General features: G+C 39.3%; 1 protein-coding gene and 1 long non-coding RNA gene across 4 annotated transcripts in view; one reads left to right on the top strand and one right to left on the bottom strand.

Moving 5' to 3' along the window:
* The window catches only part of PLA2R1 (phospholipase A2 receptor 1), a 115,816-nt gene that overhangs the window by 42,155 nt on the left and 60,046 nt on the right, over positions 1 to 13,615 (bottom strand). For all 3 annotated transcript variants that reach the window (XM_027130295.1, XM_027130282.1, XM_027130286.1), the window contains 3 exons: positions 6,490 to 6,692; positions 4,792 to 4,937; positions 931 to 1,015 (listed from right to left, as the gene is read on the bottom strand). In XM_027130295.1, the coding sequence (XP_026986096.1) occupies positions 931 to 1,015; positions 4,792 to 4,937; positions 6,490 to 6,692 (434 nt within the window). The remainder of the gene's footprint in view (positions 1 to 930; positions 1,016 to 4,791; positions 4,938 to 6,489; positions 6,693 to 13,615) is intronic.
* The window catches only part of LOC113632765 (uncharacterized), a 71,941-nt gene that overhangs the window by 24,121 nt on the left and 34,205 nt on the right, over positions 1 to 13,615 (top strand). The window lies entirely within an intron of this gene.

The following is a 13,615-nucleotide window of genomic DNA, read 5'->3' as shown; positions in this document are numbered from 1 at the left end:
AAATACTGTCTCTCTTATGTATTATTTTAGGCAAACTCTTTAATCATTTTAATACCCACTGTATTGAATCACTGTAAGGATGAAGTGAGATCATGCAGGAGTGCACTCAGCTCAGTGCTCAGAACATAATTAGGGCTCAATGAACAGGAGCTGCATTAAATGCTCACTGCAGGCTGTTGCTAACCCCAGTTCACAGGTGAAACTGAATCGCTTGATTTTGCATGTGCCTAACTTGAGTTTGCATGTGCCTTCAGATGGATCTCATTTTAATCTGGGATACTGCTACTGTTTTTTTCCCTATTATGAGGAAAATCTGAGAAATCCTCATTGCACCTGAAAAAAAAAAACCCAAAACGTAATTGTGAGTTCCCTCTTTCCTTCATAGAGGTTTTTTTTACACGTGAGGCTGAATGAAAAGCAAGTCTTTTTTTTCCCTTCCAAATAACTTGCTTTGTCTGGGAAGGAGGAGCTGTTTCTAAGGCTGGCATTTCTGTTCTTTTAGAGTGAGAGAAACTGAAAATGTTTCTTTTCACTGTGACACAGACAAGGGTCCCACACTCACACAATCAGGTGCTCTGCAGCAGAGGTGGGGGGGGTGCAAAGGAAGCCTGGTATTATTTTAGAGAACAGTTGCTTCTCTGCTGGAGATTCTTCACATGGGAGATGGTTTTGGGGGCTTTTTCAGAGAATTTGATTCCTTTTTGGGATGAGATCTTATAGCTGGCTTTAGAACTATCTGGCTAGCAAAGGTTTCTCAAGACCTTGCTGAAATAACTCTTTTGGTACCAAGGTCTGGTGCAGTTTTTGATTTAGGTTTGGGTCATGGGGAAGATGGTCATTCTTTCCAGGTTCTCTTGGTTGGTTTACCAAGTGGTTCCAGGGCCAGCTGCTTTGAATTCATTTTCTTTTCTCTAGCTTGGAAAGACTTACAGGAGTTCCATCAGACCACTCCCAAGAGCCAGCATTCAGTGGGTTTCTTTTGTTAAATCCAATCCAGAACTGCCTTTCTTCTGTCCTATGAAGAGAGGAAACAAAAACTTGGCTCTTCCCGTTGAATTCACAACATTATGTAAAATGTTCAAGAAATATTTTAAAGTATTTAGTTGTGTAGGGAACAGCTGATGCTACTGGCAAAACTGGTCAAGTCAGCAAGCATTTATTGAACATTTCCTGTAAGCAAAACCTGAGCTATAAAATGAACTGAGAGAAGATTAATCTCACTTCCCATTTTCTTGGTTTGTATGGTGTGCTCATTGGTGATGGGCAGTTGGGGGAACAGTCAGCCCGTATTGAGAACGTGGCTTTCGCATGTTCATTAGGAACGGCAATATCTTTCAATTAAGACAAGAACACATGAAAGCAAGTTGGTAAGAACTTTTGGAACATCTTTTCCCTAGAGGACTATTTATTTGCTAATTTACTATACTATTTATACTACTTTACTCTTTTAATTTGTTGTTCTTTTGTCAAATGTTCATGTATTCTCTGAAGGTTAATCACCACCACCCCATTTAATAAAAGGTACACAGCAGATTTGTTTTTTTGGTTTTTTTTTTTTTTTTTTTGGCGGTACGCAGGCCTCTCACTGTTGTGGCCTCTCCCGTTGCGGAGCACAGGCTCCGGACGCACAGGCCCAGCGGCCATGGCTCACGGGCCCAGCCGCTCCGCGGCATGTGGGATCTTCCCGGACTGGGGCACGAACCCGTGTCCCCTGCATCGGCAGGCAGACTCTTAACCACTGCGCCACCAGGGAAGCCCTTTGGTTTTTTTTTTTAAATGTCCCAATGTAAATAATTCCACAGCAAACCAGTCTGAGGCACGGTAGATTAACTTCAGCCGTCACCACTGGTTAGACTTGGTGAGAAGCCCCACAGAGAACCATCTTCCCTCCTATTAGGCTGAGGACGAATGCGTCAAACCAGAGAGCACTCAATAAATCAAGCAATAAAGCCTAATTATACAACGAATCATCTGACTAAGATAATTTTCTGAGAATAATTTTGAAGAATTAAAGAGTTAAAAGATTCAGAAGTCATGACAGATGCTTTATTTTCCTTAGTGCACAGAAGAAAGCCTGTTCTGAAGCAAGCCTGTTCTGAAGCATCCCCTTCTCAGATATTTGAGCTCCTTTGCCTGAATGATACAAATGAAAGTAAAATGTGACTTAGAAAAGGTCAGAATCACTGAGGTGCATTGGTCACTGCCATGATAATAACTTACATTTAAGGTTGTGGGAAGGTGAGAATGCTGCCTTAAGGTTAAACCAGGCATATTAATCTTAATGGCCAGGCTGAAAACTCACGTCACTCTCCCTGCCTTGAGAGCTTTTTATTTCTTTCCTCACTGAATTTAGAATTTTACATGTTTCCTGCTATATATTGGCTCCTAAACGATGAACTGGTACTTATTTTCTCTTCATCATTTTCCTAAAATTATGTAACTTTAATTAATATAATATGAATATAATAAAATAGAAAAGCAGCGCCATAAGAAGGAGAAGAAGCATGTATGCTAACTATGAGAACTGGTTTATTTGGTATAATTAAGCATGAGATTTGACTGAACTCCCTGGCAGTCTGGACAAAAAGTAAAACATACGTTATATAGCTTTCGTGATTAAGTGCCGAAGATCAATAATTTGATAGATACTTGACACTAAATTCACTAAATTCTTGACATTCCAAGTGTGAGAATTTATATAAATACAAGTGTTATAATGAAATTTGATGTTACAGCAAACTTGGAATCAGTTTTCATGTGTTGTTTCATATAGCAAACCTCACAATATGCAAGTATGAAAGGATGTTTTGCAAGGGGCTGAAGTCATGAAGCCAAGTTACAACTTAGAAAAGTGGAGACGATCACATCTCCCTTGGATCTGAGGCCCCACACCAGACTAGCAAACCAATCGACAAGGAAGCTTCTTGAACTTTTCTTCAACCTCACAGAATCTGACCCAGCGGCTCTGGCGTGAGACCAGAGGGCACTGTGTGAAAAAGTCTCCCAAGTGAGTGTGAGAATCAGCCAGATTTGGGAAGCATGGTCTCAGGCCAGCATTTCCTGCAGGGACTAGCAGTTCCATGGGATGTTGGTAAGTGGTCTCAAAAAAAAAAAGGGTTTTGCAGTCAAAGAAATTGCTTCCTTCTAGAAGCCTTTACAATGCTAAAGTATATGGCAAATTTCCAAGATCGTACCTTGTTTTGCAAACATATTTGACCACAAAATCCCCCTATTTCCCCTGGAGTACTTCATGAGACACACACTGGGAGATATTCCCACCTTTGAGGTCATTTTTGTAGATGCTGGAGATGAATAATTTGATAGATGTTACATATTAACCTTCTTAGGGGAGGGTCCTAAAGGAAACTTGTGGGGAAGGCCAGGATTTTCCTCAAAAAGTAGTTCTGGATTTTCTGTGAGATTCAGGTAAGTGTTTCATTGAGACTTCAGATTTCCAGAGCTTGGAACAGAGTACCTGGTATTATATTTGTGTTACATATATATGGAGGCATGCCCCCGCCCCCAGACCACGACATCCTGAGGGGCAGGATTTTGTCTGTCATATCTATTGCATTCTCCAGCCACCCATGCATATAATAGGGTCCCTTCCATTGAAGATATTCTCAAAATACATGCTAACCGACAAGAACATTCTAGAGAAAGAGGCCAAGGGATGAGAAGACTTACTAAAAGAGAACATGATGGCTATTTTCAAATATTTGAAAATAGAGTAGACTTGATCTGGCTTACTAGAAAGTTGATCTTTGAAACTAGCCTCCAAAGATGGAATGGGTTTTATCCCAAGTAAAGAGCACTTTGAAACTGAAAGGAATTATGTAGACCAGTGGTCCCCAGCATTTTTGCACCAGCGATTGGTTTCGTGGAAGACAATTTTTCCACTGCCAGGGGTGGGGGGATTGGCGGGACGGTTCAGGCGGTAATGCCAGCAATGGGTAGCGGCAGGTGAAGCTTAGCTCGCTCTTCCGCTCACTTCCTGCTGTGTGGCCCAGTTCCTAATACACTGCGGACCGGTATTGGTCTGCGGCCCGGAGGTTGGGGACCCCTGATGTAGACAGTAGATGACCACGGGAATGTAAGTAGAAGAAATTCCCGTATTGGGTCAGAGGTAGCACAAGACCTCCTATGTTTCTTCAAGTTTAAATTTGATTAATTTTCCAACTTCGTTAAATTCAAGATTCTGTAAACTTGCAAAATGGATGCAGACAAGTGAATGCTTGTTTCCTCAGAGGTAAAATTAGAAGGTTTGATTGGAATTTTTAAAAAAAAATTAGTGGGACTTTCTTTTTTTCAAACCAAATCTCACATGGACTCCTGTTATATACAAAACAACTAGAAGGGGAGTTGGCTGGACCTGCTGAGTCAGTGAGCAGGGAACCAGGAGCTCTGCCCACTTGGCCTCTCCTGCCCTGGGGGCTCAGGACCCTCCGGACCCTCAGACAGCACTTTGAAAACCACTGGGCTAGATAATTTCTGAACTTGGCAGAAAAGCTCTAAAATTCTGATTTGAGGTACACAGAAAAGATTTCAAATATCAAAACAATCGTCACTTTGTTCTTTGTTTTATGGAATGAGTCGTGGGTGCAATATAAATATAAAACTGTAAGTATGTATTTTTTCTTTCACAACTAGTGTTTAGTTGGTTTTAGACTTAAATAGTTGAGATTTTGAATATCCCAAATACCCCCCGATATTGGGATACTCATGCCTAAGAAGCCATTACTTGGAGACAAAATATGCGACTGAAATTTTTCAAAATTAACAAGTATTTACCGATTAAATTTTGAATGTAAAAGCTCATTCACAAAATTCTCTTCCTCGATGTGGGCAAAGCTTGCAAGATGAGCTCCAAATTCTTCACAAAATTCTTCAGCTTCTCTCCATGTTCTTTTCGTCAGAACTTTTTCACTATGAAATACCTGTGTAGTAAAAGGAAAAAAAAAGTTGACACGGTCATGAATAAGGTGAGGCTGTTTAATTCTGGACAAGAAGATGACAATAATATAATTGTTGTCATTGTTCTACTTTAAAAGCTTGACCGAGTAGGGAGAAATAACATTTATTGAACTAAAGTGTGTCTAGTTGTTGTAATACCATTATCTCATTTGATTCTCATGACAAAGTCATGCGGAGGATATGATAGGCTCAGTTTAACAGATGAGGACTCTTTTCCTCCTTGAGAACTCTTTTTTTTCCCCCTCCTAAATTTCCTGTGACTGGGATATGCTTGTCCCTTAATAAAATGTTTGTCAAGAGATGAGGACAGTCAGGATAAGAGAGGTTACAAATTTCAGGTCACACAGCCACAAACTAGCAGAGCTAGGATTAGACCTAGTATTCCATAGCTGAATGAATCTGGCTAACCCAGGCAAAGAAATGAGAAATGAGACCTGGGACCTAGGGCGGGTATATTTCTAGGGTCTTTGGGTCTTAGCTGTGACTAAATTCTTTCCTGTTTCTCAGCTGTCCTCACAGTAGCAGGAAGAAGTCAGTCAAATGGCGGGCATACTTTTGACTTTATTTAAGGTCAAGGGTGAGGAACTGAAGACCTGGAGCTTCAGATTCTGGCCTCTGCACCCTTCTCATTTTTAACTGCCTGACACTATGCTGAGTCTCTAATGCCCGGCAGGCACCCTGCAGCCAGGCTTCACCAGGCTCTGATTTGCTGAGACCGGGATGAATAACCTTCCCCGTCCCATGGACCACAGCACAGCATTTCCATATTTTAAATTATATGTCAAAACCCACCTCCGCTGGGAACCTTTTCTCGAATCACTTTAAATTCATAAGCCCTACTGCTATGCCCATCAAACACACCATGTATTTGTTGACATATCAGGGTGATGTGTAGTAGAAAAAGCACTGGACTGGGAGTCCCAAGACCGCAGTTTATTCCAACTCTGTCAATAAATAATTTTGATCTTGGGCAAATCACTTCATCTCACTTCATGCCGCAGTTTACTCATTTCTAAGGTTTAACTTATTGCTCTGTGTGGTCACTTCTGGGCCTATTATTCCATGAATTTAATGTAGGATTATACCTGTGTACATTTAAATTTGGTGTATTACAGGTGTTTCAGGCCATCTATGAGACTGCAATATTTCTAGAGGTAGAGGCTGTCTCCATTCTGCTCTTCATGTGCCCAGGTGCTGGAGAAGAACTTTCTCCCAGGATTTTGGAAATCTCTATTTGTACAATGAACCAAAGACAAAACCACCGAACAAAAACATCATATTTCGAAAATGTATTTCTGAGAAGAAGATTGTAGATACTGATTTAAATCTAGGATCTAAAGATGATTTGCAAAAAGACATTTCTAACACGCACACACATATGTGTATATATCTATATCTGTATCTCTCTCTACATCTATATATCTCTATCTATATCTCACTCTATATCTATCTCTCTGTAAATCTGTATGAATAATGTTGGTCCCATTGAGAATGCCCATGTAACCTTCGTATTACCTTGAAGCAACTGGCCAGGCCAGGCTCTGACTCCCAATCCAAATAGCAGGAGGAAAAGGGCCATCTCTCTTCTTGCTCAGGTTTCTCCTGATTTTCCACTGGTTGCTTGCACAGGGACATTGCCTTAAAGTGTCTACAGTCCTTCACTTCCCAGCGACCAGGGGGACTCCTTCCTCGAATGACAACACAGCCACCACTGTAGCCTAAAAGCAGAAAACAACACTTTAATACCAGATGACTAGAACGTTTTGTGCTTGGAAGACAGCTCATTAGAGTGTTGAATAATTGACATCTCATAATGAAGCATCCAGACAAGAACAATAAAGATGAAAAAGGATGTTTTATTGGCGTGATTGTCTCATTTCTCTTCATCTCTGGAGAAGAGAATAGTAGATGGCAAAGTGAGAGAAGAGAGAATATGAAGCCTAAAATTGGGGCATTTTGAGCTCAGATGGCAAATTATGGGAAATTAGGTGCTGTTCCAACTTGGGACTGAAATATCCCCCATATCTCATCAAATGCCAACATCCCTCTACTTTGAATGATTGAGCTTTTTAACTGTGCAGAGGAAAATTTAACTCGCCATTTATTGAATACCTACCCTGTACACTGTGCTTTGAAACCCTACTGTGAAAAATTAACAATGAAAATGCATGGTGTTGATCCTCTGAGAAATAGATTCAACAGGAAAAAAATACATAAATGATGGAGTAGAGCAGACTGCAAGGTACACAACAGAAAACCAAACTGTACACCATGGAAGAGTGGAGAGAATGAGGTATATTCTAAATGGGGTGAAATTCTGGGGGCAGGGATGGGGCAGACATCAGGGAAAAGGGAAAGACCATTTAGTTATGGACAAATTCCATTTTATTCTTTTGCATATGTTTGAACATTTTGGAAGATGAAACATATTTTTCCATAGAAGCAATTTCTATGTTAAGATTCTCAAGTTTGTCATCAAATGTATACGACTCATAAGACAGCTAAAAAAGGCACTTCAAATTTCAGTGACTAGTAGAAAACAATCCCATTCCAAAAATAGAATAAAAATGGAGTAAAAATGAGCTTCTTTTTTCATCAATCCAGAGCAATCATTCAATTAACTAAATCAACATTCAACAACAACAACAACAATAAAATTATGCATCTGTATCTATGTACCAGGCTAGGCTTTATATTACTAGCTGCTTGAGATAGAAGGACAAAAAACATTTAGTTTAGTGTGAGACACAAACAAATAAACGATTAATGGCAGCAAACATGATGGATTAAGTGCTATGGTAACAGTGTGTTAAAATTTCTGTGGGGAGACTTCAGAAGGAGTGGTGGAGTCTCAGGATGTCAATAAAGGATTTGCAGGAAATGACATTTGAGCTGAAGTTTGAAGGATGAAAAGGAGAGAAAAGTTTTCAAGGAGTGCTTTTAAAAAAGCAAGTGATTATAGATGAAGCATCTAAAGACTTGTGACGATTCTGGACCTAAAGGCACTTTAAAAAATGTAGTCACTTGGTACTAGATATTTGTCTTGCTTAATTTCCCTTCAGAAGTAATGGCTTCAATTTCTGTAGATACAGGGTAATTGACATTATCCTTGCCAGCCATGTTTTGGTTGTTTAATGCTGATAGAAAGACTAAAGAGAAAGATAATGAGGAGTGGAATGAAAAGGAAGAAGACAGAGGAAGATGTACAAAGATTTACATTCCTCCTGAAGGAATGGAAAAGAGTTTTTGAAGAAGGAGAAAGAATAATGAAGCTACAACACGAGTGTTTGTGTCTTCAACAATCCTGGTTGCACACCCCGTGTTAGACACCTGCAGGAAGCTCACAGTCGTATGTGTGTGTGCACGCTGATGGTCAAAGAGACCCACGGAGATGAAAATGACCAGTGGTAAACAAGAAAACATGATTGTGTGACATGCAGAAGGAATGGAAGTCAACAGAGAGAGTTGGTCCACACAAAGGCCATCAGTTGGCTCCACTGGCCAGAAGAGCTAGTTAGAGTTCAAGGTGGAATCTGGGGGGCCCAGCAGGGGAGAGAGTATAGCATGCCACTGCCCCTGCTGTGATGGAGCACTGCAGGCCTGCTGAGTGTAATTGTGGAAGGCAGCTCACAATCTAGCTGAGTCATGAACAACAGAGGAGATGCTGCCTGCTCTGTGTAATGAAATTCGAATGAAATTGAACTGTGGAAATCCATGTGGAATCCGAAAACCTAATATGTATATGGATGGAATTGCTCTAGTTGAAAGAGCAGGAAAAAACACACACTCCCACCTGACTCTTCCATCCTTTCTTCCCAGCAGCCTTTGACTTGGGATCTGAACTCTGGGGTTCTAGTCCCAGCACAAATACTTAGTAACTTGAAACTCAAGGTTCATAAATCACAAAAAGCCTTGTCTAAAACATAGGGGCAATAATTCCTTTTCTTCTTATGGATTTTCATGAAGATCTGATAAAATAATATATTAAAAAGCTCCCTGAAAGATATGAAGGGCTAAAACCATCACTAAGATGTTGCTTCTATGCTTATTTTGACTGTTTTCATTACAAAAGCTGGGATTTTGTGGCACAGGTTCTGCCTGCATGTTCAAAGAATTTTTAAAAAGCTCAAATCAGCAAGTTTAAAATGCGATATACTTTTTTGTTGGTCTTGCATTTTGTCTTACTTTCCCACATCAGACAATGATTAAATAGCTTTGGTTTTAGACACTAGATATTCAACTCATCTTCATTAGCGAAGAAGATGTTTGTGAGCTGCTCTGAAGATAAAAAGTGTGCAGTAGTGTTATTGGTATTCGAAAATGGTTAACTTAATGGAACATTTGACCTAAATTTTAGAGTCTCAGCCTCAAAGAAGCAGTAAAGTGGTATAATAAAGGGAGACTGGGCTAAGGGAGATATAAACCAAATTTATAATTTTATGTTGTGGGGATGCTTGTGAAGCCAAATAATAAGGGTCGAGTGTGGAAAAGAGCAGAGGTGTTTCTTCTCCCAGAGAAATTGTTCTCCAATTTGATTAACTCATTTCCCACTGGAAAAGAGCAACTGTCATCCTATCCCTTAGCGGTGAATCTCACATTTGAACTGATTCTCCTCACCTGCCTTAGCCTCCCTCTATCCCCGCCCCTTTACCCTCTCCATCAAACACAAATGGGAACACTTTCAGTTAATTAAGAAATTCCAATTCACTAGTCTAGTCTCTTCAGTTTGGTAAAGCTATCTAGCCTTATAGTAAATTGAACCAACTAGTCTAGCCTCTTCAATTTGGTAAAGCTATCTAGCCTTATAGTAAATTGAACCAACCTGGGAAAGCCTCCATCTTTCACTTCTCTGGCCGTATACCTGAAAACAAACAAAATTTGTGGCCTCAGGGCAGGAGGGAATCATAACTGGGCCTTTAGACAATAAGTTTACTTGAGCCTGTCTACTCATTTCCCTTTCCCCGCAACAACTTTCACATCCTTCATCTCAGGCCCTCTGCCCCAGCCACCTTCCATCTCTCTCCTCTCCTCCGTGGAGAAAAGTGAAGCTTTGGGTCAGGGAAGGTGAGGTTTCATGGAGTTCTGCTTATCTGCCTGATACCATGTTAGGCATTTTATATGGTCTTTTCCCTATTTAACTTCAAAACCTCTTTGAGGTGGATATTAGCATCTACAGTTCACTAATGGAAAAACCAAGGCACAGAGGTGTAGTAACTTGCCTTAGGGCCATGTAGTTCTTGAGGGTTTGATCTGGAATTTGAAACCATATTTAACTGAGTCTACCATGAGACAATGTCAAGGTACAGAGGAGGTGGACATTCAATAAATAGCTGTTGAATGAATGCTTGAATCTTCCCCTCTAACTATGCTTCTCCATTTCTATGGAGCTCCCTCTCTTTCCCCTGGTCATGCTTCTCTCCTTGGTGAGACCATAGCATTTCATTGAAGATCTACTACCACATTTTTAGTGTGTGTGACAGTTACCTATATATTTATAAAAAGATATGGGAAATACCCAAAGGGTGCTCAGAAATGAGGCTGTTTGTCCTCATTTATGTGTTGGTTCATTTCAGTACTCTGATGTGACCTAAAATGGATAACTCTCTATCTGCTGGCTAGATATGGTTCTCCTCTCCATGTGTAGGGCAGTTTCAAGAAAACAGATCTGACTAAGCAATCCCATTTTCCTTGTCACTGAGAGAAGATTTCCACTGACTTGAGACAATTAGGGTAAATACTCTGGAGTTATCCCATGAGTGAAACATACCTTTTTCACAGTGCTATCTAGATCTAGAAACACAAACCTTTTGTCACAGAGCCTGAGTTACGGATGGATGCAAAATTTTCTCTATGAAATAACTGTGAAACTCTAATATAACTTGGAAGAGTATTTTTGAATGTCTTAAAGGATGGACTAACCTGTTTTCTTTCACCATAGAGCTGCCTCCATTTATATTGAATCCTTAATCTAAGTACAAAGTACATTTAGGTTTCTAATGCATTAGCTTCTCCCTAAATGAGAAAGGCCCTATTTGCCATCTTTCCCTTTAATCAGTGGCACTAGTTAGTATGGATCAAAACTGTTTTTCCTGTTTTACCTGAATAGTTACTTCTCTTAAAATATCAAGTACCATAGTCTCTTTGTTGTTGTTTTAGTAAGGATAGCAGGAAATTATCTCTTTATAGAAATATCCCAGCTATGAAGCTATGAAGAAATCCCTAATGAATCCATGGATCTAGGCATCGATCATTAATGGCTTCTAACATTGCAAATAGTAAGAGAACTGGACATTATATGCCTCCATATGGAGCATACAACTATCTATGAAATGGTCTTTCCAAAAAAATAAGAGTCTGATTTAGATCAGGCCTCTGATTCCAACTTTTTAAAAATGTCATTTAAAAAATATCAATTTTATGAAAAATAAAAAGAATAGAGTAACTTTTTTTTATATTAAAGACTTCCATTTATTAGCACTGTGACACTCAGTGCAAAGAATACTCAAATGTTTGCTTTTTATACCAAAGGTAGTATATTGTTATTCTTCCAGCTCAACAAGCAGTATATACTCTTTAGTGAACTGTTACTTCCTAGAATAGCAGGCGGGCCTCTTCCAGAAGAGTAACACATTTTTAATGTGTTGTGGGGATACAGTAAGAAAACCTAGGGGCTTCCCTGGTGGAGCAGTGGTTGAGAGTCCACCTGACGATGCAGGGGACACGGGTTCGTGCCTCGGTCCGCAAAGATCCCACATGCTGCGGAGCAGCTGGGCCCGTGAGCCATGGCCCCTGGGCCTGCGCGTCCGGAGCCTGTGCTCCGCAATGGGAGAGACCACAACAGTGAGAGACCCGCGTACCGCAAAAAAAAAAATAAAATAAAACCTAGACTGAAGGAAGCTCTACAGGACAAACACATTTGCATCAACAAATAAAAATTTTAAAAAATGACAGTGGGCAAGGAAGAGGAAAACACAGATTAAAACAGACTTTAGGAGATATACCAACCAATTACAGTGCATGCACCTTTTCTTGATCTTGATTCAAATGAAGAACTCTAAAATACATTATATAATAGTTATGAATCATTTAGGAATTTGAGCATTAACTGAAGATTTATGATGCTATGGAATTATAGTTAATTACTTTTAGTTGTGATAATTGTATTATAGTCATGTTTCTAAAAAGGAGTCTTTATCTTTTAGAGATAACACTGAAATATTTATGGATGAAATGATATGATATCTGGGATTTTCTATGAAAAAATATGGGAAATGGGAGGAGTGGGTGGGAGTATAGATGAAACAAGATTGACCGTGGGTTGATTATTGATGACACTGGGTGATGGGTATATATGGTGGTTCATTATGCTATTTGGTGAACATAATATAAGGTTGAAAAAATGGCAGGACTATGATTCCACCACAGATTGAATATTTTGATGATATGACATAAGGACAGAGTCTTCACTGAGTTTATAAAAAGCTGCAGGCTTCCTGTTCAGTGGTCAATTTATGTAGTCAGTCTGGGCTGGATTAAGGTTCTGACATGGGAACCAAGCTATTGGATTCTTTTGTGACAGGCAGGAAAAAAAAATGTCATTTAGGATGGTGTTTCTGCAAACTGCAATTTAAAAGAAAAAAGGAAACACAGGGGTTTTTATATTGCTGTTTTCTTCAAAAAAAGATTTACATTTTCAGAGACAATTTACTCAATGTCAATCAGCCTGAGCAGCCAAACTGAGCATCACGGTATTATTTTTGCTTCAGGGAAAAGAGAAAAAGAATAGTGCCACTCAAATAAATTACAGCAGAAACTTATGAATGACAAGGAGTTCTGCTTCAATTCCAAATTTTAGACATTCAAATATGCCCCAAGGAAGATAACATTAAAAACTAAGAACTTTGTCTACTCAAAATATATTAATTTATTTTGACAGGTATAGACACTCCTCACAAAATTACAAAGTATATTAGAAATGATACCTGGGTTTTTTTTCCAGTAATAGTGTGACATGGAACTTTACTATTCTCTGCATTTTAATAACATTCATAAATTTGTAGAATGAGAAGGTTGTTTATTGAGTGAATTGTGATGTTTCTTGTTTAGAGCTATGCAGTCATCGGTTTATATACAAATTTCCTAAACCGATGGTTATACACAAAGAATCTAATTTGTCTTACTTCACCTTGCATGCATCCTTTAAAAGTATAGATTTTTAAAAAAATAAATAAATAAACAATATATTTTAGAGCATTTTAGGTTCACAGAAAAAATTTAGCAGAAGGTACAGACTTCCCTTATACCCTGTGCCCCACGTACCTTACTTCTGACATCCCATACAAGAATGGTACATTTGTTAAAACCTATATTGACACATCATTATCACCCCAAGCCCATGGTTTACATTAGGGGCCACTCTTGATGTTGTACATTCTATGGGTTTGGACAAATGTACAATGACATATATCCACCACTGTGGTATCAAATAGAATGGTTTCACCGCCCTCCAAATCCTCTGTGCTCTGCCTATAAACTCCTCCCTCCCCCAGCCCCTGGAAACCACTAATCTTTTTACTGTCTCCATAGTTTTGACTTTTCCAGAATGTCATATGGTTGGAATTACACAGTATGCAGCCTTTTC

This window comes from Aethalodelphis obliquidens, unplaced genomic scaffold (assembly GCF_003676395.1).
Source record: "Aethalodelphis obliquidens isolate GAN/ISIS:26980383/991018 unplaced genomic scaffold, ASM367639v1 scaffold2, whole genome shotgun sequence".
Taxonomy (NCBI): domain Eukaryota; kingdom Metazoa; phylum Chordata; class Mammalia; order Artiodactyla; family Delphinidae; genus Aethalodelphis; species Aethalodelphis obliquidens.
Note: the sequence above shows the minus strand (reverse complement) of the source record. Positions and strands in the feature narration are given on the sequence as shown.